This window comes from Mesoplodon densirostris, chromosome 2 (assembly GCF_025265405.1).
Source record: "Mesoplodon densirostris isolate mMesDen1 chromosome 2, mMesDen1 primary haplotype, whole genome shotgun sequence".
Lineage (NCBI taxonomy): Eukaryota > Metazoa > Chordata > Mammalia > Artiodactyla > Ziphiidae > Mesoplodon > Mesoplodon densirostris.
Window position 1 is genome coordinate 191,698,009 of NC_082662.1, and position 27,451 is coordinate 191,725,459.

Sequence of the window (27,451 nt, forward strand, 5' to 3'; positions counted from 1 at the left end):
AGGAACCAGAGCCTAACACACACAGAGGGTTGGGGGTGGGGGAGCAGCTGCTCACTCATTCTTTCGGGGAGTGCGTCTTGGGGGCCCAGATGGGTTCCAGGGTGAGGATGAGTCCTGCAGAGACTCTGCCCTGAGGGGGTCCCAGGGCCCCCAGGCTGCAGAAGCAGAGGCTGGGGATGGGGCGGGGGGCGGCCCAGGCTGGAGCTGTGGGATAGGGCCGAGTGCAGGCCACTGTAAGCGGCTAAGCTGTCTCCGTCCAGACACCCCTCCCGCCCCTCCAGGACAGAGACCAACAGGACCCGGTCCCCTATAGGTCCTCTGGGAGCCCCACCCTGATGGCCCTCGCCAAAGCCTGCCCCTGCCCATGGAGAGGGCCTTGTGGGGTTCGCTCCATGGCCCCCTCAAGCCCTAGCAGAGGCCCGGGCCCAGAGGAAATGCTCCATAAGTGTTTGTTGAATGAATGAGTGATTGTAAGATGATGCCATTGTATGTCTAAGAATGACTGAGGTTACATAATCGTGATGGTGCTTTGCAGGTGGGAGCACAGGGTCATGGAAGGAAGTGTCATGAATGTGGGTGGTGCCCTCAGGTGTCCGCGTCTGTGTCCTGCAGGTGATCTAAGAGCCAGAGGCATCCAGAGGTCGGCTGCACAGGAGAAGCTGATTGCCATGCGGGAACGAATAGTGGAGTTCTCCCAGGAAAGTGAGAACAGAAGCGGGGTGGCTCCCAGATGTGACACGACGGACCCCCACCCGCGGAAGCTTGCGGGAGACACACCTGTTGGCTCAGGGGGTGCAGAGGCTGGGGCGGGCGTGTCCTGGAGGGAGTGGAGAGCATGACGGTGGGCTGGGTGCTGGCAGGCCTGGCGGGTGGGGGCCTTCATCCTGGAGAGCCAGCAAGACAGCAGGTGGCCCGCAGGGCCCCGGGGGCCAGGTGGGGTGTCACCTAGGAACCCAACTCAGGCTCTCCACGGCTTAGCCTTACCCCTATGCATTCAGGACATCTGCCTTCACGGTCTGGGGCTCCCCTCGTTTAGAGGGAAACAGATGGGCTCTTGCCTCGGCCCAAGAGCTGGAGCCAGAACTGGGGGAGTGAGGGCAGGAGGGGCTCACCTTGAAGAGCTGGACGCCGATGCAGGCGAACATGAACTGCAGGAGGGTGGTGACCAGGACGATGTTCCCGATGGTGCGGATGGCCACGAACACGCACTGCACCACGTGCTGGGGAGGGAGGCCCGGTCGGCACCTCTCCCCATCCCCTCACCGGCCTGTGCCAGCCAAGGGGCCCCCAGGGCGCAAGCCTAGTCACCTCCCGGCTTGTTGGGGGCAGAGAGGGGGCTCATGGGGGCACAGCTGCCCAGCCACACCCCACTCCCATTGGGCAGAGGGGATGGGATGGGCCCGGCAATGGCCGGGCTGACTGTCTGAGTGAGGCCTGGCAGCCCTGTTCTCCCCCCGGGGTCCCGCCGGCCCCTCTCACCTTCAGCCCTTTGGCTCTGTTGATGGCCCGGAGCGGTCGGAGTACCCTCAGCACCCTCAGGATTTTCACCACGGAGATGGTGCTAGACCTGGGGGGCAGCCTGCTCAGCCCTCCGCCTGCCCCCAGCTCTCCGCACCCACGCCAGCTTCCCCCAACTCCCCTTAAGCTCCGCCTCAGGATAGAGGCGCCTCCCGGCCCCTGGGCTGGTTTCCTCCAGGGCTGCCCACAGACCCTGTCTCTCCATCAGACTGGAGCGCCCTGGGCACCGGGGCTGTGCTCCCTGTGGGGCTGTGGAGGGGACTCTCTGCTCCTGTCCACATCCCCCCTGGTCTCCAGCACACGCCCTGCCCACCTAGCCTTGTCACTCAGTCCAGGTGGTGACAACCCAAGGGACCCCCCACCCTGGCCAGTGGTCCCGAGAGACCGTCCCCCTGTGGCTCAGTGCCCACCAACAGCGGCTGGGCTGCCACTCTGGGGCCCCGGCTGCCCCGCTCACTCGAGTCCCACGGAGATGAGGGACACGGCCACCACCACCAGGTCCAGGATGTTGAAGTAGTTGCGACAGAAGGAGCCCTTGTGCAGGAAGGCCCCGTAGGTGGTCATCTGGGGAGAGAGGTGGCATCCTGGGGTGGGAGGACCCTGGGGACACTCCTTGCTGGGTCCTCAGGGCACTGCCCTGTTCTCTGCACCCGCTTCTGGGAGCACTGGCACCTCTCACGGGCAGCGAGGCCAAGGGAGCCCTGGGTCTCCTTCCTTACCCAGCCACAGGGGGATGCCCTGCCCTCTGCTCTGCAGAATGATACAATTCTTCCTCCTCCTCCTCCTCTCCCTCCTCCTCCTCCCTGGAAAGCATCCTAGGCATGGTTGGGTCAGGCTGAACAGCCCGTCAAGGACTGAAGGCCTTGCCCAGGCAGCCACCCCCTGCACGCGTGCTATACCTCAGCCCAGAGGGGTCACTTTCTCCTCTCTGAGCACATCCCAGACATCGCTGTACAATGCGTTTGCATTGTATAGTCCTCCTTGATTGCCCCTGCTCTCTCTCTAATGAAGTCCTGTGCAATTTCAAGGCCTAACTCTAAGGTCACCACCTCCAGGAAGTCCTCCTGGACCTCAGGGAAGCCACCATCTCCCTCTGATCAATTTCTTTAATAATCGGGGCCCTGAAAGAAAGGACTGTCCTCACTTCACACTGCAGCCGGCTCTGGGCCTGCTCTCCCCTCACAGCTCCCCTCTCCCCTCCTGGTCCATGGAGGTGAAGGCTGGGGTTACAGGTTCCAGTCACAGATGGGAGGTCTCTGCCCCCAGACCCCATCCCCCACCAATGATGGTGTGAGCCCAGTGTGTCCACCTTGAGAACGGGAGGGCAGCGGTGTGCTATGGACAAGGGGTGGGAGGGCCGTGAGAGGGCGGGGCTGCCAGAAACCCGCCCAGGGCGACAGCCGCTTCTCTGGGATCCTAGGGGAGGCCTTTCAGTCGATGGTAACAAAGGCCCGGGAACAGATCACAGCTCCCGGGTCCACGCTTAGGCTAGTTGTGCCTTGACTGCGGAAGGACGTGCCCAAGGCTTCAGAGACACGCAGGGCGCTCTGCTGAGAGCCCCACAGGCTGCGGGTTGACTGTACCTCATGCCTCCACACCCCCACCTGCTTGCCTGCTCACACCAGCTCGTGCTCATCCCTCCTCCCTGCAGCCCAGCCCCTGGTGAGCACAGCCTGTGTAAGCAGCAGCCACGGCAGGTCTGGCCCCTGGCCTGGAGATGCCCTTCTGCTCACAGCCTTCACTCACCTTGAGCACAATCTCCACAGTGAAGACAGAGGTGAACACGATGTCAAAATACCCAAGGATCTGGTGACAGGGCAGAGGTCAGTGAGAGGAGGGGCAGAGCTGTGATAGCATCACCACCATCCCCACCACCATCCCCATCCCCGTCACCACCCCCACCCCCACCACCACCATCCCCATGGCCAACACCACCATCACCACCATCACTACCACCACCGCCACCACCAACACCCCCATCGCCACCACCACCACCACCATCCCCATCCCCGTCACCACCCCCACCCCCACCACCACCATCACCACCATCACCACCATCACCACCACCATCCCCATCCCCATCACCACCGCCACCACCATCACCAACATCCCCATCGCCACCACCACCATCCCCATCACCATCCCCACCCCCACCACCATCACCACCACCATCCCCATCGCCACCATCCCCATCCCCACCACCATCACGACCATCTCCATCCCCATCACCACCCCCACCACCAACACCACCATCACCACCATCATCACCATCACTACAACCACCGCCACCACCAACACCCCCATCGCCACCACCACCATCCCCATCCCCACCGCCATCCCCATCCCCACCGCCCTCCCCATCCCCACCGCCCTCCCCATCCCCACCGCCCTCCCCATCCCCACCGCCATCCCCATCCCCATCCTCATCCCCATCCCCATCCCCATCCCCATCCCCACCGCCCTCCCCATCCCCACCGCCCTCCCCATCCCCACCGCCATCCCCATCCCCATCACCATCCCCATCCCCATCCCCACCGCCCTCCCCATCCCCACCGCCATCCCCACCCCCACCCCCATCACTGCTAATATCCAGCACCCAGAGCCCTGCAGGGGCCTTGGCCCCCCAGGGATTGAAACTCTAAGCCACTCTGGTCCCTGTAGCCACAGAGAGGACGCAGTGAGCTCTGGGCATCAGGATGAGCTGTGTGGGTGACTGAGGCTGGATGGGGGCGGGTGCCGAGCTGGCTGCCGTCACCTGGTTCCTCACGGACTCAGTCCGGATGGGGTCCTCAGCAGCCAGCGCGGCACTGCTGAGCAGGATGAAGAGCAGGATGAAGTTGGTGAACCAGGTGGCGTTGACGATGCGGTGGCACAGGACGCGGATCCTGCGGGGGGCGGGGGGAGGGTCGGGAGGCTGTGAGCCGGGCGTCCAGGCCTCACCGGCCTCCGTCGCTGGATCCCTCCCTCCTGGTCAGTGGAGAAGGACAGCCTGCAACCGGGTGGTCTCTGGCTGGCCTTGCAGGGCCCTGTCCCACCTTCTGTTCCTGCAGCCCCAGTCCCATCCCGCACAAGCCCTCCCCCAACGCTCCACCCCATCCCGCGGCATCCCCACCAAGACAACGGGACAGGTCCATCTCCATCCCTGAGGCCGACAGCTGAAACTCCATGGGGACTACAGTCTGTATTTTAAAGGTGTAAAATTGTGAAGCCTGGGAGAGCTACAGCTTATCCCCTTGTCCTGCTCTTGGAAAGGAGCCCAGAGATGTGACCCCCCTTAGGAGTAAGTAACTGATAAGGCTTAAAGCATTACTTCTCCCAGAGATTCTAGCACTTTCAACTGGGCACAAGGTCTTAAGCTAAAGAAATGACTTTCTCACGGTGTAATTGTAGGCCCCAGGGAGTCAGGAGAAGGGGGCCTTCTCAGAGCAGGAAACAGCCCTCTCTGAGAACCCCACCAACCACCCTGCCCCGCCACCGAGGGGCCACCCACTTATTGGTGGGGCTGAAGATGAAGAAGGCGCTGGCTTCTGGAATGGGCACCGCCTTCTCCTTCAGCTGCAACTCGGCCAGCGGGCGGGGTCGTGGGCTTAGCGGGATCTCAGGCTCGTCTTCCTCATCATCTCCTGTGGGGGAGGTGAGAGAGAGGTCGGGGTGTCTTTCCACGTTTCACTGCTCCCCTGGCTCTTGTGCTCTGAACCCAACCGTGAACCCCCAGCAGCCAACAAGCAACACGGGGCACGAGGGCGCCAGCAGAGTCCAGCCGGGCACCTCCCTTTCTTGCAGCACACGGGGCTGAACTGTCCAGACAACCGACAGGCTCAGAACCTCCCAGACGTCGGGCCAGGAGCAAGGTCTGGGAGCCTTGCTGTTGCATCTCCTGTCTCGGGGCTGGACGCACCACCTCGAAGGCTCACAAGCTGGGGGTGTGGGGGGGCCCTGCTTGGCACGAGGCCAGCGTGCTGGGCCCGGCTCCGCCCGACTCTCACGCCAGGCAGGCTTCTGTGCCTCCTGAGTGTGAGACCCTCAGCTTGCGACATTGACGAGGGGCAGGAGGCCTGTTGAGGTCAATGGACTCGGAGCTTCTCTCCTGGGGCCGGGTTCCAAAAATCATCATTCAGGGAGGAACCGCCAGCATGAAAAGAAATCACTGCTCTTTTCTTCCGGGGCAGGTGTGGGGTGGGAGGGGGTGGGAGGGGGAGAGGGCCCCTCGGGCTCATTTGCTGAGTCTCAGGACCTTGTGAGAGGGAGCTGTCCCCCGAAGTCCTCAGCTGCAGACTGGGGGCACTGTGGGAAGTTGGGGTGCCCTTTCCTTTGTCCCCTCACCCACAGCTGTCTCCTGCCAGCTCCTGGCGGGGTTCTCCTGTTCTCTCCACACGGCGGCCCCTGCAGGGTCTCCTCCCGAGACCCCACTTCTTCCTCCCAAAGAGCATCCTCACGGGACATTTCCTGCCTCGCCTGGGACCAAGGGCCCCAGAGACACATTTTATGCTTAATCGCAGAGGCTGCTAATTCTTAGAACTCGCGTATTTGCTTTCTTTCTCTGCCCTAATTCTGATTTTCTCCGTCCACGCGCACTGTGTTAACTTCGTTGTGCATATCTCATTGTCAGCCATTTCAGATTATTTTTGGAAAGAAGCAAGATAAACACATTCAGCCCCCTTGGTAAGAAGGCTCCTCCGCAGCCCGCCCCGCAGCCCCTCCCCCCACCCACCCCCTTCTCCCCAGCCCCTGCCCCTCCCCCACCTCAGGTTTCCTGGCTCAGCATCTCCCACCTGCACAGCGGCCACTCCCATCTACTAGGAGATGGTTATTAGATGAAACAGATCAAGTCGAATTATTCTAAAACCGAAATGTCCCTTCTGGCAGGTATTTGAAGAATTATCATGAGTCTTATCTATACCAGCTCCATCCTCCCCACATTTTACTTGGCAAAATCCTTGCATTTTTTCCTTTCTTCTTCTTCTTTTTTTTTTTTTTTTTTTTTTTTTGGATTTCTATAAGGCTTTTTTTTTCAGTTTTAATATTTTTTTATTGAAGTGTAGTTGATTTACAATGTTGTGTTAATTTCTGCTGTACAGCAAAGTGTTCAGTTATACATATATATACATTCTTTCTTTTATATATTCTTCCATTATGGTTTATCACAGGATATTGATGAATGGATAAAGAAGATGTGATACACACAGACAGACACACACACACAATGGAATACTACTCAGCCATAAAAAAGAACAAAATAATGCCATTGGCAGCAACATGGATACAGCTAGAGATTATCATGCTAAGTGAAGTAAGTCAGAAAGAGAAAGACAAATACCATATGATATCACTTATCTGTGGAATCTAAAATATGACACAAATGAACTTATCTATGAAACAGAAACAGACTCACGGACATAGACAACAGACTGGTGGTTGCCAAGGGAGAAGGGGTGGGGATGGAGTGGGAGTTTGAGGTGAGCAGATGTGAGCTTTTTTATATAGAATAGATAAACAACAAGATTCTACTGTAGAGCACAGGGAACTATATTCAGTGTTCTATGGTAAACCCTCATTCTATCTATTGATTGCCTATCGGGTGCCAACACTGCTATTTGGAGCACAAAGGGTCGCCCTGGAGCTTAGAGTCACTGGCGCAGACAGATGCTAATCAGCTGATTCCACAAATAGACATGAAATTGCACCAGTGACCCAGGTCTGGAAGGACCCAGGAGTGAGCTGAGAGAGATCGACAGCTCTTGGGCACCAGCCTCTCCCAGGTGGCCTTTTAACCTTCACCGGCTTGGGTGCTCCCTTCAAGTGTTCCCTCCTTGGCACCGACCAAGGGGATTTCTGCTGCAGCCGCAGGCTGTTTGCACCTACGAGGCGTGTGTAGTGCATTCATGGCTGTGCACCATCCATCCCCCTCCCCTCCACCCTGGTCTCCTCCATGTGGATCTTCCTCGGCATCCCCTGCGGAACACGGACTGCGAGCAGCCTGCCCACCTCCTGCACCACACAGGTGGCTACACCCCCCTCTGTGAGCTATCCTGTGTGGCTGGAGGGGCTGGAACAGAAGACGTGTGTGCCCACGAGTCTCTGGGCTCCTTGAAAACCAGGTCCTTAGCCCTGAAGCACACAGCCAGTACTCAGTAAATACTGGCTGAATTAATTGAAAATAAAATGTGTACCTTTTCGCACCGTGTGTATTGTAAGGAGAGGCAGGCTGGCAGACGGCTCATTTGCAATACGAGGTACACAGGGGATGTCTGAGTCCCGATCTCCTCGTGGATGGGTCCAGGTAGGGGACACACAGGAGAGATCTCGTCCCTGGGGAGAAGTCACCCCAGCACACCCACCCCGGGTCCCAGGACTCTCACCTGGGAAGTCGGCTGACGGGTAGGGGTCCTTCACCTCATTGACATTGGATTCAAACTCATCGATCTTCAGCTGGAGGAAGGAACACGATGAAGGTGAAAACCCAAGCTGTGCTTCCCACCTAAGGAACGTTGACTGGAGGGCCATGTAGGTGTCAGCTCGCCTAAGCCTCCCTATGGCTCAGGGCGGGGTGAGGCAGTGGGTGCTATTATGGTCATTCCCGTCTTACAAAGGAGAAGCCAGGCGCGGAAAGGTCAGCCAGGCTGCCCAAGCTACCAGGACCCCAGCTTGTCTGAGCCTGAGCCCCTCACCCCTGCTTAGTTCTTGAGAGGAGAGTGGACTGCCCAGGCCAGGACTCCTGCTCTGGGGGCCAGTTCCTGCCCCTCTGAGCTCTTGCTTCCTTGGCTCCAGGAATGCGGAGCAGGGCCAGGCTGACAGGCGGGGCAGGGCTAGAGACGGGGGGCGGGGGAGGCTGGTCTGGGCAGGTCTGTGGGGAGGGGGACACCCTGACTGGGGCGGAAAGCTGGGACTCAAAGGAAGTCTGGTTCCCGGATCGGGGCGTCTGTGTCCTCCCTCAGTACAAAGGATTCCGTGAGACGGAGCTGCCCTCACCTGGCTGGTGCCCTCAGCTGGCTGATACCCAGGCAGACAGCCCCTCTCCTGCCTCCCCCTGGCCCCCAGCATCCTAAGGCACCAGGCGAACAGGGGACTTTCAGAGGCCCCTCCCTGTGCGGCCCCTGAGAGCGCCCCCCATGACGGGCTCACCTTGGCCGTGGTGGGGATGCCCTCCCCCTTGGGTTTCTGCTCCAACTTCTTGGCCACCATCGACTTCTCCTCCTCTGACTTGTCTGGGAGCCCCCTGGGTTGGAAAACCAAGAAAGGCCAAAGTGGAGGCCCAACTGCAAGGTTCTGGGGGACCCGCCCAGCCTGAGGACACTGCAAGCTGACCCCGTGCCCACGGGCCGGGTGCATCACATCTTCCCTCCGCAACGGGGGAGCAGGACAGGCGTCCGCCCGCGGCCGCGCAAACCCAGGGGCCGTTGGCCGGTCCCGGGGAGGGTCCCAGGCCACAGAGGGTTGAGCGGCAAACTCACAGGTGCCTGAGGCTCAGCAGAGGGAAGGGACTCCCTGCAGGAAGCGTGGTGACAGGGTGGAGGCCCAGCCTGCCTGGCTCTGCCCTCTGGGTCCCGCCTGCCGACTGGCCTCCCGTCCTGCCCTGGGGACACCTCAGAGACTCAGCCGGCAGCCGCTGCAGTGGTTTGGCGTCTGCTCCTCAGGGAGCTCCTTGCCCAGAGCGGGCAGAACCTGGCAGGTCCCTCCTGCCGGGCGCGCCCCACTCACCTGGACATCTTCCTGCGCCTCCGCTCCTCGGCCTTGGCTTTCTGGGCCGATGTCAGGCTCTCCGCCTCCGCCAGGTTGTCTACCGCGATGGCCAGGAAGACGTTGAGCAGGATGTCTGGGGCGGCCCGCTAAGGAGCTCAGCTGGTGCGGAGGGATGCCTCGGGGGTGGGGGCTTGGCAGGACCTGCCTCCTCCCGTGCTCCAGGCTCCCCATCTTTCTGGGACTGATTCCACCCACCTGTCACCAGTCACCCTGTGTTTCTCTAACCTCCTGCCGGAAGGAAGTGTCCTACAGCTCTACCCGCACTGCCACCTGCTGTGTCCCACCTCCCCACCCCCAGGAGCTCCCCAGCAAAAGGCCTGGGCACCTTGACCCCGCTTTACGCCCAGGCCCCCTCCCCAGGCCCTTTTCTGTGCCCGGCGTCTGGGGGGATACAGTTGCCGCAGACGAACAGGATGATGAAATAGATGCTGACGAGCATCCCGGGGTAGGTCGGGCCGCCGTAGGCCATGATTCCGTTGTACATCACGGAGTTCCAGTCCTCACCTGTCAGCACCTGGAAGGGGAGGGAGGGTGGGCGACGCAGAGGGACTTGAGGGTCTTCTCTGGGGACTGTACTGTCCAAAAGTCCCCTTCCAACTCTGCCCCCAGGCCGGTCCTCTCTTCATCCAGGGTGAAAGTCCCTGCCCTCCTGAACCTCTTCCGGGGGGCTGAAAACCTTATCGTTGGCTCTTCGGGGCCAAGGAGCTTGATTGTGGCGTCAAGGCTTCCCCAAGCTCTGTTCCTAAGGCCCAGGCTTAGCGGTGCTGCCCACACTGGAGCCCTGCCTTTCCGGCCCCCAGACAGAGTGTGAAAAGTCAGGTGCCTTGAAAGACAGGGTGCCCGACCCGCCGGTGGGGTGACTGGAAGAACGAGGGTGACACCATGTGTAGGGCCGGCCAGTTGTCACAACTGCCTTCCCACCGGCAGCACCGAGGTGGCGTCCCCTGAGTCCTGGCCCGACAGAGAGGAGCGTGTGTCTGCTCTGCGCTCAGGCAGCTCATTCTGGAGGCCAGCTGTGGCTTTAGTGAGCGGTGGCTGAGCCTTGTCCCCGCAGTGGGAAGTGGTTTGTGCTCCTCTGTGGCTTTTGCAGCCTTGGGGAGGGACAGCCCGCCTTGTCTGACCTTGTGCTCAGAGATTCTAGTAGCATGTGGGAGAGAAAGCTCCCTGCCCACCCAACTCCACTCATTAACGGCTGCCCTACTGTGGGCCAGGGCTCTGCTGGGTGAAGGGACGAAGACACACAGGACACCCTGGGCACAGCGCCCAGCTTCCAGAGCGTGGAGGACACAGACACGCGACTATGGCCTGGAGGGGATGCGGGGGCCCGGAGGGTGACGTCAGATCAGGGAAGGCTTCCTGGAGGAGGTGATGCCCGATCTCCAACCGCAGGCAGCGGGCTTTTTTTTTTTTTTTTGCCTACCTGGAAGACGCTGATGAGGGCCTGCGGGAAGTTGTCGAAGTTGCTGCGCCGCACCTCCGTGTCCTCAAAGTCGTACCTGCCCCCGAAGAGCTGCATGCCCAGGAGGGCGAAGATGATGATGAAGAGGAAGAGCAGCAGCAGCAGGGAGGCGATGGAGTGGATGGAGTTGAGCAGCGAGGCCACCAGGTTGCTCAGGGACGTCCAGTACCTGGAGGAGACGGGCAGCCCCCCCGGCGTCCCTGCAGTGGGGGCGGCGTGGGGGAGGCTGGGGGCTGGTGGGAGGCGTGGGCCAGCAGGGCTGCCTGGATCCGGGCTGCACACCCAGCATCCCTCCGCCAGAGCACAGATCTTGGTCTGTCATTTCATTCCGTTAGTAGGACGGCCGTTTAGCTGCTGGTGCCACCACTAGACTCTGAACCCCACGAGGGTGAGGACCACCCCTTCCTGTGCAGCCCCGGCCCGGGAGGCCGCCCCACCACTGCCCCCTTCTCTGCTCCCCTTGCATCTTCCTTTCCTCCCTCCCGCTCCCAGGCTCTTCTTTTCCCCTTTCTCCCCTCTTTTCCACACCACAGACAATGGTGAGAGGTAAGAAGACCCGAGACGCCCGAGGCGGAAGGCGGAAGGTGCTTTCTCCTGCAGAGGCGCAGGATGGGACAGTGTGGGCAGGCGGGCAGGCGGGTGCTCACTTGGTGATCTTGAAGATCCTGAGGAGGCGGATGCAGCGCAGCACGGAGATGCCGAGGGGTGTCATGGCCCCCGACTCCACCAGCAGGATCTCCAGGAGGCCGCTGCACACCACGAAGCAGTCGAAGCGGTTGAAGATGGACATGAAGTACTGGCGCAGGCCCAGCCCATACATCTTCATCAGCATCTCCACGGTGAACAGGGCCAGCAGCACCCGGTTGGCGACTTCTGCAGGGTGGGCCACGCAGCTCGGTGTCACTCTCCTCCCTGACCCGCCTGCTTTGGCCAAGCCCTCCACCCTGGACCCCCTCCCTGCATTTTCAGGGCATCTTCCTTTCCCTGCCCTCCAGATCCAGGAAAACCTGGTGGATTTTCACCATTGGAGGAACACAGTCTAGATTTCTAAGAAACTAAACGACACTGTGTTCGGTAGGTCCACCCTCCTCACTCCACCGATCAACCGTGAGCATTTTAACCCCATTTCCCTGATCTCCCAGAAGCACTGACACTGTTGATCAGCCTATTGCTTTTTTTTTTTTTTTTTTAAACTTGCGGGATCTCAGTTCCCTGACCAGGGATCGAAACTGTGCCCCCTGCCGTGGAAGTGCAGAATCCTAACTGCTGCACCGCCAGGGAAGTCCCCTCTTGCTTTTTCAAACGTTCTTTCCTTGGCTTCCAGGATGCCACATCCTTCTGCATTTCTCCTGCTTCTCCTGTTTCTCCGGCACCCTCTACCTCACCCCTGAGTGCTGGACTTGAGCTGTGCACATGAGTACACACCGTCCTCTGGGGATCTGGTGATGTCTTCTAAGACCACAGCTTCGATTGCCATACCTGCCAATGACTCCGGATTTTGACTCTTCAGCCCAGACTTCTCCACTGGGTCCCAGACCTACTTTCCATCTGTCTCCTCAACATCTCACTGGGATGTCTCAGAGGCACCTCAAACTCAACATGCTCAAGTCTAAGCTGATAGGTACTGCCCATCCTCTCCCATCCCCCCAGAATGCCTGGTCACTGACTGTCTTCCCCATCTCAGCAAGTGGCACTATCATCCATCTATCTGCCTAGGCCAGGAACCTCAAATTCATCTCTGACTGTTCTCGGCGGGCACTGTTCACATCTTGTCCACATTTGGTCATTGACGGCGCATTGACAATGCTTGGCACATTCGAGGGGCTCTCAGGAAGACTGGTTGCAAGGAATAAATGGATGGATGGATGGATGGATGCAGGAATGGATGCGTGGATGGATAGATAGATGAGTGGGTGGATGGATGCATGCATGCATGAAAGAAGGAATGGATGCATGGATGGATAGATGCATGCCTGGATGGTTAGATGGATGGATGGATGAATGAATGAATAGATGGATGCATGGATCAGTGGATGGATGCATGCATGCATGAAGGCATCTGATCTGTAGCATTGTTTCCTATCTCCTTTCCATAGAAGAAGACAATCTTCTTTTCTATTTTCCTTCTTTTATCTCTTTCATTATTTTATTTTATTTTATTTTAGGTCACACTGTGTGGCTTGCAGGATCTTAGTTCCCTGACCAGGGACTGAACCCAGGCCACAGCAGTGAAAGCGCTGGGTCCTAACCACTGGACCGCCAGGGAATTCCCTCTTGCATCATTTTAAACATAGTGTCTTCCTACTATCCAGCCTCCCTTCCTCTATAATCCTCCTGTTACCTTATATTTACCTCCACTCTTGCCCTCCCTATATTGACCTGACATCACTTATCAATATCTGCCTTTTCCTCCAGCTCAGGACGCTCCTTGGTGGCAAGAGAGGTACATTCCTTCTCCGTGTGCCCTGCGTTCTTTTCTGGGCCTTACCCAGGGTATGTTTGTAATACATAGTTGGTGAGAGATTGCTGTTTCTGGAGTAGAACTTGAACTTGGATGCATGACATGCTCAATTACTGGTCATCTGTATGTCCAGTGTCTGTGATAATTTGCCCAGACATCTGGCGAGCACCTGAGGTGTCTCCAACTTGTTGCTGTTATGGCCCCTGGTAATGCCACGAGGAAAAGAGTGCCACTGCCTAGAAGTTCTAGAAAACAATGTCAACATCTAATGACTTCTTCTGCAAAACCTGAGGTGCCATTGGCCAGCATTGGCCATCAGCCGCGTGTCTCACCTTGCAGGTGGGTCAACCAGAGAGGCTGGTGGTGGTGCTCCGAGGCAATCGACAGGGTGTTGAGGGCGACGATCAGGATGACCAGCCAGTAGAAGACCCTGGACTTCACCGCATCGTGGCACTTCCAGCGGAATACTCGGTTCCACCGCCTCCATTGTCGGCTGAGAAGGCAGGGGGCGGGGCCAAGGCTGGGCTACTCCAGCCCCTCCCCAAGGCCGCCTTCAGGCCTCTCCAGCCACTCTTAGTCTCACCACCCACTCCCTCCTCCAGCCACATGAGAGGGCCAAGGACGTGAGCTGCAGAGACAGATTGCAAATCTTGCCTCTTACAGCAAACGTCTTCACCTTTCAAAGGAGAATAGTGATGATGCCGACCCCGGAGGGAATTAGAGACAATGCCCGGCGCCGAGCAGGGCTCCATGCGTTTCCACCTTAATTAAAGCAACACTGGCATGCCCCGTTTTGCCCGTCATAAAGGCAATTCTTTAACAAATTGGTCATATCTGGTGTAGGGGAGGGTGCGCAGAAAGGCACCTCCACCGTCAGATCCACCTTTGTGCAGCGTTTACCAAGGTTAGAACCTGCGCGCCCTTTGACCCAGCAAGCCTGTTTCTAGGGATCTGCCCGGCCGAAAGGTTCACCCTTATGCACAACGGTTCCCTGTGGCACTGTGTGTATTGCCCCAAACTGGACAGATTACATAAACAGACTACAACATATGCACACTGTGGAGCATTTTACATTCAAAGATACATCAAAAGACGGCGTGTGAGCTATCACACCTTGCAAAGATGTGGAGCGACCTTAAATGCATGTCACTAAGTAAGAAAAGCTGATCTGAGAAGACCACACACTGTGTGAGTCCAATTAAACGACATTCTGGGAAAGGCAAGACTATGGAGACAGGAAGATCAGCGGTTGGTTGCCAGGGGTGGGAGGTGGGGTGTGAACAGGCAGAAACAGAGGATTTTTAGGGCAGCAAAAATACTCTATATGATACTATAACGGTGGGTACGTGTAAATTATACGTTCGCCCAAACCCACAGAACGTGCAACACCAAGAGTGAGCCCCAACGTAAACTATGCCCTCGGACGATGCAGGTTCATCAGTTGTAACAAATGGACCATCTGCTGGGGATGTTGATGGTGGGGGCGCTGGGCGTGGCGGGGGGAGGGGCAGGCAGGAAATCTCGGCACCATCAGCTCAATTTTGCTGTGAATCTGAAACTGCTCTGAAAAAAGAAAGTCTTAGAGAAATAAAAAAAGGTTTGTGTCTGTATATAGTTGCCCTCAATAGAAAATTCTAAATTTAAAATGTCAGTTGCTAGTTTACGTGTGGATCGCATTCATTTATCCGACGAGCCCTCCCGTGTGCTGGGCACTGTGTTTGGTTCTGAGGTGATAGTGGTTAATATGAGAAACCTCCTCGTGTAAAACGTGAAAACAAAACCAAAAACGACTGGGGGGTGTGTGTGCGTGCGCGTGTGCGTGTAAGAGAAAGGAAAGCGTACAAGAGGCTTCAGAGGGATACAAATCTAACTGTTACCATGGTTACCTCTTTAAAGGGCAGAGAAGGCCTTCGTCTTTTCTTTGATGTATTTCTCTATTGTTGGATCTTTCAAAATCACAGTCATGTATGAATTTGGAGAAGGAAGTGGCCAGTCAAACAGAACACACGGTCCTCTCCAGCTTCCTGCCTCCAGCTCATGGTGCCCACAGGCTAACTCCCCGTCCGGAGCAGAGGTTTCCAGGACTAAGTATCCCACCAGCTCTCAGTTTCTTCCTTATGTGGTGAGTAAATAGCTCATCTGCCCAGTGCCCTCCAACTGCGCTAAGGGAAAGCGACCCAAAAGCCACCTAGGGAGGTGACCGGGGTCTAACTACACGTCTCAGGGAGTTGCGGGCTGGGAGGACCCGCAGCTGGGCAGATACTCACATAAACTGGATGACTTTGTTCAAGCCTGCGATTTCATACAGGCTCTCTGTGTCAGATCCAGCTTCATCCAAAGCCAGCTTCCCTGGGGACAGACAGGTACAGTTGGCCAGGCTTCCGGGCCCCTCTGGGCTGGACACACCTGGAAAGGGCCCGCTGACTGGGGACACCTGTGACAGAGACCCTGGGTGGGCCTGGACCCCTCCCTCTGCGCTTTCCTGAGCCCTAGAGAGCCCGCATCGGCGGGGAGGGCGGGTCACCAAGGGGCAGTGCAGCACTTTGGTACTTTGCGCTCCTGGAGGGCCCAGGGCACAGCAGGCCGCCTCCATCGCAAGGTGTCAGGCTAGGCCTCTAGGGGCTGGGTTTTCTTATCTGCAAAGTGGTGATGCTGTTCCTGCCCAATGGGCCCCCTGGGGCTGCAGCGGGGGGTGGGGGGTCGGGTGTGGAGGTGCCCGTGTGGGAGCTGACCGCGAGGGCAGCTCTGGGGGGGCTGCCGACCTCGGCCCGCGGCTCCAACCTTCTCTCAAGTCGTCCACATCCATGACCTCGCCCTGCGTGATCCAGCTCAGGTAGCCCCGGAGGTCCTCATCCAGCTGCTGCTTCTCCCGCAGCTTCTGGAAGGTTCCCCTGGACTTGGCCTTCTCCCGCTCCTTGGTGAATTCCCTGCAGGGGGGCAGGGGACGGGGAGGAAGAACGCAGTGGGAGGGATGGAGCTTCCTGGGGCGACCGAGCCCCTTCTGCGGCTGGACGTGCCTCCCCCGGTCCAATGTCGCCTGGGGTCCGGGGCCCTTTAGGGAGGCTGAGGGGCAGCCCTCTCCCCCTCACCAGCCCCGCCCTCCAGGCCCACCCCCCCCCCCCCCGCCCCCGTTCCTTCTTTTCCTCCCATCTCATTTCTCCCGCCTTGTCTTGGGTGACCTTGGACATAGGGGTTAATGACATGACCGTCCATTGCCCTAACAGAATTGCCATGGACCCTCCGATTTTCTGTGCTGCCCTGACCCTTTAGGCTGCCTGAGGAATTTAGCTCTGCTTACAGACTTAAGGCCCTGGGGGACATGCTCCTGGGCCTGGAAGAAACCAGGCAGCAGCACTGGAAGGAAAGGACCCGAGGGTCAGCGAGGGTTCAGAGCAGCAGGGGGAGCCCTCAGCCCCCACGCAGGGTGAGGAGGGGAATCCAGCCCGGTCCCCCCTCGCTGGGCTCTGAGGGGTGGGCTGGGGGCAGCAGGGTCGGCTCGCACCGCCTGCACCCTCAGCACTGCCCAGGGCAGGGTCCAGGAGGGGCTCTTGACCATTCTGTGCCCTGGCCCCTTTGGGGGTCTGGTGAACCTATGGGTCACTCCTCAGAACAACGCTGTAAAATGCTCCAAATGGAACCATAGCTTGACAAAGGAACCGATGAGTTAAAACATAGTTGTTGAACTATAAAGTGGTGATAAAGTAACATATATGCTTCTTTACTGAATCATTAACTAGCAAGATCAGCCGCAGTCTAATAACTGTCATAATTCTGAAGTAGTAATATTTGCAACACCTGTGATATGACAAGGGCTTCCTGTTGGGACAAGTCATGGGCAGAGCTGGTACCACTTCATGAAAGGAAGCGCTGCGTTTCAGTTAGACTCAAAAAATAAAGGCAAGTTCTTCCTATCCTAGTCCATGGACCCCCTGAATTCTATGTCCAGAGTGCCTGGAGGGAAGCTCCTGTGGTGGGTGATGGTGAGGCACAACGGGGCCGATGGCCACTTCCAGGCTGCCCACCGTAGCTGGGTGGAGCCATCACAGAGAAATAATGACCATGAGTACTCAGCACTTCTGATGTGCTGGCCTCCATTCTAAGTACTTTATAGGTATTAACTCATTTAATCCTCCCAATAGCCCTGTGAAACAGGCGCTGAAATTATTCCTATGTGATAGATGTGGCTCATGAGGCACAGAGAGGTTAGGTAATTAGTCAAAGGTCACACAGCCACCAAGCAGTAGTGCAAGGGTTTAAACTTGGGCCTCTTGCTCCAGAGTCTGTGTGCTTAGCCCGAAGGCCATGCTCAGTGCCGAGCTTCAGCCCAAGCACCTCCAGGGACAGGAGGCTGGGGTCTCGGGGCTTCACGTGGACAGAAGGAAGTGAGGATGGGAGAAGCCTTGAGGAGAAGGGAGAACGGTGAAGACTGGAGGGGCTCCTGCCTGCACCTGTTCTCTTCCTGGCTAACAGGGAGCATGCTCCTGGCCAAAGGGGAGCCAGGGATGAGCGGGGGTTCTAAGCCACATCTCTCCGCCCACTGCCTCCCCTCCTCCCCCTCCCCCTCCTTTCCCCGCCCCCCGCTTCTTCCTCCCCTCTCTCCCAGCTGTCTTTGAGCCCCTTACCCGCTCAGGACGCCCAGCACCAAGTTGAGGATGAAGAAGGAGCCCAGCAGGATCAGGGTGACAAAGTAGATCCAGGGCCACTCGTTCCCAATGGCATCGTTGACCTGGTCCAGACGCAGGTGTGAGCCCCATCCCCGATGTGAGGGCTTAGGCCCCCTTGTCAAGCTGGCCCACGCACTGCACCCGACCGTGGGGGCAAGGAAAGAGGCCATCTGGGTCCAGAGAGGAAGCCTCTTCTAGCCTGAGGACCTGGGACTGGGCCTTGCTGATGGCTACCTGGCCGGTGGGACTGACCCCTGCCTCTCTCCAGCCCCCGGGCTCCCTGCCTGACCCTGTCATGCCGGCCACCTCCAGTCGGCCTCTTTACAACCGAGATTTCTCACAGTGGAAGAAGCACTAAAAAGCCTCGGCCTGCACTTGGCCGGCTCCTTCAGGAAGCACGTCTGTGACCCTGGATGAGGCGCCAGCGTCTCTGAGCATCGTTCCATCTGCCTCCTGAGCTCGTTCCTCACAGGCTGCTCACGGGCGAAACAACACGCGTGACCGTCCTTTGGAACGTTTAATAATTGGCTCCCATAATCCGAGTTTACGAAAGCTACTCACACTAATCCTTTATATTTGCAAAGCATTTGATGGGTTTACAAGCGTCCCCCATAGGCAGTGTCACCCCGCGGCTGAGCTCCGGGGCTGGAGCCGGAAGGTTAGAGGTCAATTCTTGGCCGTGTCGCTCACTAGTCCAAGAGTGGCCAAGTTACCGAACGTCTCTGAGCCTCGGTTTCCTTATCTGGAAAATGGGATCAATGCCTCCCATTGTTGGAGGATCAAAAAAGAAACGCAACCTAACTCTTGTAACACCAAACAAGTGACCTTCTCCAACAAGAGAACTTCTACAGCACTAGGTGCCCGCACTGTGGTAATTCAGTTAATGCCCCCACTAACCATCGTAACTACCCTATGATGCAGATGAGGAACCTGATATCCAATCATATTTTTATGGGAAAGCAATCTTGCCCAGCAGCAAGAAGAGAGACTCAAAGGGCCCTTCCTTCCTCAGGAAATCTGAGATTCCAGGCCATCAGGAGCAAGTCACTCACAGCCAGGCTTAGGGACAAGTTAGGAGAGGAGACCAGAACCCGCCGAGCTCCTGGTTTCCATCCCTCACCTGCTCCTGAGGCTGCGGACAAAGGTGGTACCTCGGCCGCCCCCAAGGATGCTAGGACACACACCTGAGGCCCAGAAGGGCTCCCCGGAGAGGGGCGAGGAGAAGCAGCAGACCCTCAGCCCGGGACTGGCAGGCCCCACCCGCTCCCGGTGAGCCTGTGGTGGGGAGACAGCCGGCAGGCTCGGGCCCAGACCCACCCAGTAGAGGACGTCGGTCCAGCCCTCCATGGTGATGCACTGGTACACGGTGAGCATGGAGAAGCCGAAGTTGTCGAAGTGGGTGATGCCGTGGTTGGGGCCTGGCCAGCCGCTCCGGCACTCGCTGCCGTTGATGGTGCAGTGGCGCCCTGAACCCGTCCGGGCGCAGGGCGATGGCTTCTCGTTCTCCACCGTGGCCACGATGTCTGTGGGCGGGCGGGGGTGGTAAGCACTGGCGGAGGGGCAGTAAGGGGGCAGCAGGGTGCGGGTCTCAACATCAGTTTAAAGTCGGGGACGTGGCCTTGCTGGGAGAGTGTGGTTCAGACCATGGCGGGCTGGGCCGAGGGCACGGATACAGATACGGCTACGGCTACACGGATACGGACAGGGATACAGGCGTCTGCAGGCAGGAGCTCGGGCCCAGGGCCTCACTGGAGGCGCGGCTTCTATGGACCACAACCGACGAAGCAGATGTGATGTATCGTTTGTACCCAAGGAGCTTTGTAAAAGTAAGCAGCAGCCCGGCTTGGGGCGGAGGTGTGGACCGGGCCTCACACTCCGGCTTGAGAGCTCTGTCTGGGATACAGAAGTGGGGATGCGCCCCGATGCTGGGATGCGCTGGACAGACATCCAGACTGGGGGTGGGTCTGCTCTTAGGGGGCGTCCCCAGCAGGCCTTAGCATCCAGGGGGCCCATGAATGGGGCTCTTATTGTCTCTAAAGCCTGCAATGTGGATGACATCTGGGTCCCCTTTTCCCCTGGGTAGGTTTGGTCTCCTTTTCTGTTCAGAGAGGTCAGCCCGTGAGAGATCGAGTGGCCCTTCCTTAACCATGTCACCAGGGGGCTCAATCCTCAGGAGGTGGGATAGGGGGCACAGATGGTCCTGAGCCTGGCGTGTGGTCCCCAGCCCCACGAAGCTGGGTAGCCCCCAACCCAGAGCGGCTTGGTAGTGCTACTGGTCAGCACTGGTCAAGAACTCGTGTGAACACCAGGCGAGACCCTCGAATTTCGTTTGAAGGTTGTGCTAGAAAGCCCCCTCCTCTCTGCCCTGATAATGGCTATGAGAGGACAGAGATTGTTATGGGGACAGGAGGAGGCTGAGACAGGGCAGATTAGGAACAGGACCAGCGAAAACACCGTGAGAGCTGTCGTTGGAGCTGGGTTGCCTGTCCCCTTGGGGGACCGCAGGGAAGTGCGGAGGGTCCCCACCCTGTGGGCCCTGGACTAAAGCTAAGACTCCAGCTACAAGACAAGTACAGACAGAAATTCGGGCTGATCTTGAGCCTACATCTCAATCAACAAGTGGCCAGAAAGCCCAAGGACACCAGCCTTATCTGGGGCAGGGGTGCTTCAGAGCAAGAACCTGACCACTCACTCCCCTTGCCCCCTGACCCCAGCAGAGCTGTTTTCCCCCCAATCTCCCTTGTCCAGGAGAAACCCATCCCCAAGGTCAGTGGATGGGGGAAGCAACGACCTAGTCCTGGGGCTTCTCCACGGCTGGGTGAATCCCCCTCTCGAGATGTCCCCAGCCCTTCCCGACACCCCGGCCCGGGAAGCTCACCCGTCCCGATGAAGTAGCAGGTCTTGTGCATCTTGCCCTTGAAAAGCTCCAGCCCGATGATGGCATAGATGATGACCATGAAGAGCACGAGCAGGGCGATGTGGAACAGCGGCAGCATGGCCTTGAAGATGGAGTTGAGGACCACCTGCAGGCCTGTGGGGCGGGAGGGCAGGGGGGGAGAAGGCGGACTTAGCCCCCCTCTTGGCCTCCTGGCCCTCCCTTGAAGCCTCTGGGACACCAAGGTAGGAGGGGGCCCAGAACTGGGGCGAGGGGGAGGGGGTCTGCCACCCACTGGGCACCCCGGACACCAGCCGGAGCGGTCTGAGCACGCGGAAGGCCCTCAGAGCCTTGACGTCCAAGCCTGCGCCTTTGCTGCTCATCGGGGCTGTGTGGCTCTGGATGAGGTTGACCTGCTCCAGAATCACGGTGAAGACCCTGAGGAGGACGAGAGGGAGAGAAGACGACCCAGTGGTCAGCTAAGCCTCTGCCCCAGGGGTCAGGGGCCCTGGGTCCCATCCATGCTTAAGGTACCGGTGGAAAGACTGGGGGAAGGCGGGAAGGTACAGTTCATCAGCCGCTAGCTCTGGTTTGGTGACGCCCGTCTGGGGAGTTTTAGAAAACATCCCGAGGCCATGTTCAGGCTCAGTAAGAAGAGTGTTGGGTCCATTTGTGATGGCCACTCTGGGTCCTGAAGGCGGCCGAGATGCTAGCGCCGCGGGCAGCTACGGTCAGGCCGGGGGCTGAGCACACCCCGTGGTGGGTGGAGGGTTCCAGCGGCCCACGCTCGCGGTGGGAGGAAGGGGAAACGCGGAGGAGAGGGCCCGGAGCTGGTTCTCCCTCGGGCTCTGGTTCACCGCATGGCTGACAAAGCCCCTTACGGTCCTTCCTGCGCTCAGGTTACTCAGATTTTGCCATTATCCATTGAGGCCTATCTCAAGTCCTTCTTTATGAATCCTTCTGCTGACATCTGGAGCTCCCTGGGCTGCACCGCGTGTGCAACAACGGTGCGCTGTGTGGCCTTGTTCTGCACAGACTCGTGGCCTCCAGCCAGGCAGTCCGTCAAGGGCAGAAGCTGATTCACAGAGTTCTCTTTTCCCTGCTGTGCCTGGAGCAGCACTGGGCAATTAGTAGATAAGCGATATAATTTTTATTGAGTGGACGGGCAGCCTAGTGGTTAAGAGAGCAGCCTCTGGAGCAAGAGTGCCTCGGTTTAAATCCTGGCACTGCCACTGGCTGGCTGTGTGACTTTGGGTGGGTTGCTTGACTTCTCTGCACCTTACCTTCCTTAAATGGAGAAAATAAGAGGATTGTTGGGAGAATCAAATGAGATGGTACGGCGCATAGTAAGTGTATGATAAACGCTGCTGTTATAATTAGGTCGTGGCTACCAAACCTTATGTTATGGGCTCAACCATGCTCCCCCCACTCCAAATGCATATGTTGAAGCCCTGACTTTTGGGGCCTCAGAATGTGGCAGTATTTGCAGATAGGACCTTTAAAGCGGTGATTCAGTGAAAACGAGGCTGTTCAGGCGGGCCCTAATTCAATCTGTCTGGTGTCCTTGGAAGAAGAGGGAACTTGGGTACACACCAAGGGTGCGTGTGGATGGAGGAAAGACCACCTGGGGACACAGCGAGAAGGCGGCCGTCAGCAAGCCAGGGAGGGAGGCCTCAGGAGAATCCAGACCTGGCCACACCTTGATCTTGGACTTCCAGCTTCCAGAACAGTCAGAAAATACATTTTTGTGGTCTCAGCCCCCCAGTCTGTGGCATCTTGCTATGGCAGCCCAAGCAGGCTCATACAGGTTATTAAACGTCTGTTCTCATGGACCCAAATAACAGATGCTCAACACAGGTCCATGGAATAAATGAATAGATGATAATAAAGCATGAGAAATTTATGAACGTCCAGAAACTGCTGGGCACTGGAGCCACTCACACGTTTCCAGTTTTGTGTGAAGAGAATAAGGAGGGACTTCCCTGGTGGCGCAGTGGTTAAGAATCCTCCTGCCAATTCAGGGGACACGGGTTCCAGCCCTGGTCCGGGAAGATCCCACATGCCGCGGAGCACCTAAGCCCGTGCGCCACAACTACTGAGCCTGTGCTCTAGAGCCCGCGAGCCACAACTACTGAGCCCACGTGACACAACTACTGAAGCCCACGCACCTAGAGCCCGTGCTCCGCAACAAGAGAAGCCACCGCAGTGAGAAGCCCCTGCACCGCAACAAAGAGTAGCCCTCGCTCGCCACAACTAGAGAAAGCCTGCACGCAGCAACGAAGACCGACGCAGCCAAAAATAAATAAATAAATAAATTTATTTTTTAAAAAAAGAGAGAGAGAATAAGGAGACCGGCGGTGCCTGGCTGGGGAGGGTGTGACCCGTGGGCGCCCCCGCTGCCCCCCGCCCACACCCCTGCACTGCTGCACCTGCCTGCGGGCCCTCGGGCATCCCGCTGAGCTCAACCCCACCCCCAAGCCTCACTCACCCCAGGAAGACGATGATGAAGTCTAGCACATTCCAGCCACTGCGCAAGTAGGCGTCCTGGTGGAACAGGAAGCCGTAGGCGATGATCTTCATGGCGGCCTCAATGGAGAAGATGATGAGGAAGAAGTACTCCAGCTTCTCCTGCGGGGCGAGGCAGTCACACCACGGCTCCCCGACCTCCGCGCTGTGCTCCCGGCCTTATCCACAGCGTCCCCCACCGCCAGCTCCCTTCCTCCCCCCGCGGGTGGTCCCTCCCCAGGGGGCCTCTGCCATTTTGTGTTCCTCCTCCCACTTCGTCTTCTTAGCTAATCCCTAGCTGAAAATGCCCTATATATTTCCATCTGGTTCATTTCCTATCTTACTCCCTGCAGTATAAGCTTCATGAGGTGTGGGGATTTTTGTTATTTTTTTTTTTAATGACTTCACTTCTCAGGCCTAGAACTGGACGAGTAAATGAACGGTCAGGGCGGCCCCCAGAGTGAAGGCCCCCAGATGGCTCCTGTTTGGGCGGCTTTCTCCTCCCTCATCCCGAGGACTCACAGTAGGAGGTGGGGGGCAGGCCTCGGGACTCCAGCTGGGCCTCCCTGGCTGGTCAGGGTCTTACCTCTCATGTACTTTTCTGTAACCCCTGGCCCAACCCAGCTGCCCACACCCGCTGCGGCCTACAGGCAGCCACTTAAAGGGCACGAGCACCATTACGCCGGGTGGGTGTTGGGGGTCACTGTGCCTGGACGAGGCCCCACAGGTCGGAGGCCAAGGGCTTCAGCTTAGTGCCCCCTGCAGAAGGCCTTGCCCACTCCCCCAGGCCCTCCCCTGTCGGCCGGCTCTCTCAGCCTCCCATCCTGGCCCGGTCACCCTGCCCTGTCCTCTGGGCCCAGGAGAGAGCTATTTCTGGAGAAGCAGGTCACTCTGTCAGAGCTCCAGGCTGACGCCACTGTCCTTGCAGCCATCCCAGCCAGGCTGGCGGCTTCTGAGAGCCCTGCACACGCGCCCTCACCAGTGAGCCCTCCCTAAGCCCGCCCCGTCCCAGACCGGGCTGCAGCCCTGCAGGACCACAGGAGCACATAGAGAGAACTGGACCACCGTGCTCTGGACCTCACAACCCAAGCCCGTATCACTGTCAGTCACCCACCCCCACCCCAGAAAGCCCGCCACCACCGGGCCAGCACACTAGGGAGCCATCACTGTATTGGGGCCACCCTGCTAGTGACCTGGAAGAGAATTTACTTTAACGTCCGAGTGGGTAGATGTGGAAAGCAAGGGAAGAGGTCGCCAACGGCTCATTACTATGCATCTGGTCCCAGAACCCTCCCAACTTGGTATTCAGAGCATTTTCCTGAAAGCAAGGTCTCCCTTTGTATGTTGAGGGGGACACTGAGGCATATATGGGCTAAGCCTGCTTTCCTTAACCTGGGCCCTAATTCCTTCCACCAACTTGTAATTCCAAAGCTTCCTCCTTCCTCCAGAAAACAGTAAGGTAGGGTTAGAATGCAAAGCAGCACCGTTCCATTCAAGGGCCTGTGTAGGGCCACCGGTGGGAATTGGGGCAATCGCTCCGCGGAGAGGCCCTGCCAAGGGCGTCCGGGTGGCCCCTGCGAGGGGGTGGGCGCAGCACGGCCACGGCAGGGCTGAGGGGGGCGGGGGTCCATTCCCCCGCAGGGCAGGCTGAGGCAGGAGGCGCGGAGTGAAGTTGAGTCAGCGTGTACATGCCCAAGTGGCTGCCACCCCAGGGGCAAGGCAGAAGTGGGCTTGAGGGGAGGGAAAGCAGAGCCCAAAATAGCTGCCGTGCTCACAGGCCAGGCGGCCAGCCACGTACCCGGAGGGCCTCCCGCACCTGCCCCTGCCTGTCCCGCTGCCGCCTGGCTCCCAGGGAGCTCGTCGAGGGCCCTGGGGTCCCGCAGGTTCCGCGGCCCGACCCTGGAGGACTTGTAGTTAGAGCAGTCTGTGTGGGAGCCCTGAGTGCGCACACCCCCCGCCCCCGCCCTAGGAGAGGCAGGGGGACGTGTTCCTTCCTGTGTCACAGAAACTGTGCCACCGATGTCACCTTGGGTGGCCCCCAAGCCTCTCTGGCCTGGGCTCTTTCCCTGGCTGCCGTGGGCGGCGCTGGCTGTCTGTCCGAGATCCACGTCATCAGCCTTCCCAACCCCCCACCTCCCATCCCCGCTCCCTTAGGCTCCCCCTCCAGCGGGCGGAGAGAAGCAGGGGGTTTCTGGGGTTCTCTCGGCAGCTGTTTCTCTGGGTGAGTGCCTAAGCCTCCCTGAACCTCTGTTTCCTCGTCTGTAAAACAGAGAGGACGATTGCCCCCTGCCAGAATCAGCGGAGGACAGGAGACCGTCGTGTGGGAGCGTCCGCCTCGCCGGGCCCCTCCTGATGCTCAGGGGATGACAGCCTTTCCGCACCGCATGCGCTGGTTCTCGCGGAGCTGTGGTCCGAGGTCTTGTCTGGGGGCGGCTCATGGGCCTGGGCTCCGTCCGGCCCACCTCTAACCCAACCAGGCACTCCCTGCCCCAGAGCCTGCTCCTCCGAGGGGTCTCTGTCTTGGCCAGTGGCACTGAGTTGCCCAGTGGGGACAGCCGGGGTCTTTCCGGACCCCTCCCGTGGCTCTGCCCTGGGCACCTCCACCCACCCAGCCCAGGCCTTCCTGCACCCGAACATTTGCTGGATCCGCCTGCACTCTGCACCGGCCGGCCTGTCCCCCAGACTCGCACAGCCTGGGTCCCCATGCCTCCCCGGCCTGCACGACCCCCTGACAGCCCCCGTGTGATGTCCAGACCCCGGCTCTCCCGCTGCCCCGGTCCCGTCGCTCCTGCCCACAGCGGCCCCTCTGCCTGTGTCCCCAGGTCCGTCACCCAGCAGACCTGTCATCTGCCCAGATCCCTCGGGGCCCGCAGGGCGATCTCCCCCTGTGTGTCCCGCAGTCCCCGAACCACTGTGTTGCTCTCCACCACCCTCCGCCAAACTGCAGCCCCCCGAGACCACGAGCGGGGGCCCCAAGAGCGGGGGTCCCCCTGGTTTCTCTGCCACAGGACAGAAGAGGTGACATTCCCCCAACGGCAATGGGAGTTGGGCGGGGGCCAGGGGCACCCGCGGGCCGCTTCCCTGAGTCTCTGTTGGTGGTGGCTAAGGGGAGGCCTGTGGCAGGACTCCCCCAGCCCACCAGGCAATTCTGATGTTCACCCTGGGCACGGCTCCCCTCCCAACCCCGAAGATCTCTGGGGTTCAGGGCTTTTGCCCTTGCTGTTCCCTCTGCCTGGAAGCTCCTTCCCAGAGAGCCCCACGGCTGCTGTCTTCTTTCTTTAGGGCCCCAACTCCGAAGTTGCCACTGAGGCCCTCCGGACCCCTCCTCCCCTCCCCCAGCTGTCTTCTTCCCCTGCTTGGGTTCTTTGTCAGCAGCTGTCACTGCTTGCCATGCTCTGTTTCTCTCCTGGCCTGAATGTACCGTCCAGAGCCTTTGCTGTGTCACCGGCCTCTAGAACCACACCAGCCACCCGGGTGTCTGATGTTTCAGTGTCCCTGGCGCTGGCCCACTGCCATCACCCTGGGATGAGCGACGTGGAGGCTCTGAGAAGCAGCGCTTGGGAACCATCAGAGCGACGTGCCACAACCTACAAGCACGCGGGTGGATCACAGACCAACGTGGGCTGTGAGTCCCACACGGCACACGCTGTGACGTGGTCCCGCGTGGGAGGACAGCTGGTCAGCCCACGGCTGGATGAGATTTAACAGCAAAAAACTGGTCTTTCCCCACAGATTGTCTGCGGAGCTCTGCTCTGGGGCACACAGTACTGCCTGGCACACAGTAGGTGCTCCAGAAATGTTTGCTGAATGAATACACAATGGAAAATTTAACCTCTGCCACCACATACCTCAAAAGCAGGTGTGGGGTTTCCCTGGTGGCGCAGTGGACGGGAGTCCTCCTGCCGATGCAGGGGACACGGGTTCGTGCCCCGGTCCGGGAAGATCCCACATGCCGCAGAGCAGCTGGGCCCGTGAGCCATGGCCGCTGGGCCTGCGCGTCCGGAGCCTGTGCTCCGCAACGGGAGAGGCCACAACGGTGAGAGGCCCGCATACCACAAAAAAAAAAAAAAAAAAAAAGCAGGTGTAGCCTCACGATCTCTATTCCTGAGAAGGTTCGTTAGCCCCCAGGCTCTGGCTCCAGAGCAGGGAAGACACGCCTGCCCCGGCCCCCTGGCCCCCCGACCTCGGGGGAGGACCATAAGCCTGTCTGTCTCTGAGGCGAGGGCTCC

The 27,451-nt window shown here is 58.8% G+C and overlaps 1 protein-coding gene across 1 annotated transcript in view; it reads right to left on the reverse strand.

Annotated features, from left to right (window-relative positions):
- The window catches only part of CACNA1S (calcium voltage-gated channel subunit alpha1 S), a 60,213-nt gene that overhangs the window by 22,312 nt on the left and 10,450 nt on the right, over nucleotides 1-27,451 (reverse strand). The window contains exons 3-22 of the mRNA XM_060088688.1: nucleotides 23,206-23,345; nucleotides 21,013-21,155; nucleotides 20,721-20,873; nucleotides 19,160-19,365; nucleotides 17,801-17,904; nucleotides 15,960-16,105; nucleotides 15,446-15,527; nucleotides 13,511-13,671; nucleotides 11,365-11,590; nucleotides 10,679-10,886; nucleotides 9,652-9,772; nucleotides 9,217-9,331; nucleotides 8,641-8,734; nucleotides 7,878-7,947; nucleotides 5,009-5,141; nucleotides 4,274-4,403; nucleotides 3,265-3,324; nucleotides 1,976-2,082; nucleotides 1,480-1,567; nucleotides 1,113-1,220 (exon numbers count right to left, since the gene is read on the reverse strand). Of these exons, the coding sequence (XP_059944671.1) occupies nucleotides 1,113-1,220; nucleotides 1,480-1,567; nucleotides 1,976-2,082; nucleotides 3,265-3,324; nucleotides 4,274-4,403; nucleotides 5,009-5,141; nucleotides 7,878-7,947; nucleotides 8,641-8,734; nucleotides 9,217-9,331; nucleotides 9,652-9,772; nucleotides 10,679-10,886; nucleotides 11,365-11,590; nucleotides 13,511-13,671; nucleotides 15,446-15,527; nucleotides 15,960-16,105; nucleotides 17,801-17,904; nucleotides 19,160-19,365; nucleotides 20,721-20,873; nucleotides 21,013-21,155; nucleotides 23,206-23,345 (2,595 nt within the window). The remainder of the gene's footprint in view (nucleotides 1-1,112; nucleotides 1,221-1,479; nucleotides 1,568-1,975; nucleotides 2,083-3,264; nucleotides 3,325-4,273; nucleotides 4,404-5,008; nucleotides 5,142-7,877; nucleotides 7,948-8,640; nucleotides 8,735-9,216; nucleotides 9,332-9,651; nucleotides 9,773-10,678; nucleotides 10,887-11,364; nucleotides 11,591-13,510; nucleotides 13,672-15,445; nucleotides 15,528-15,959; nucleotides 16,106-17,800; nucleotides 17,905-19,159; nucleotides 19,366-20,720; nucleotides 20,874-21,012; nucleotides 21,156-23,205; nucleotides 23,346-27,451) is intronic.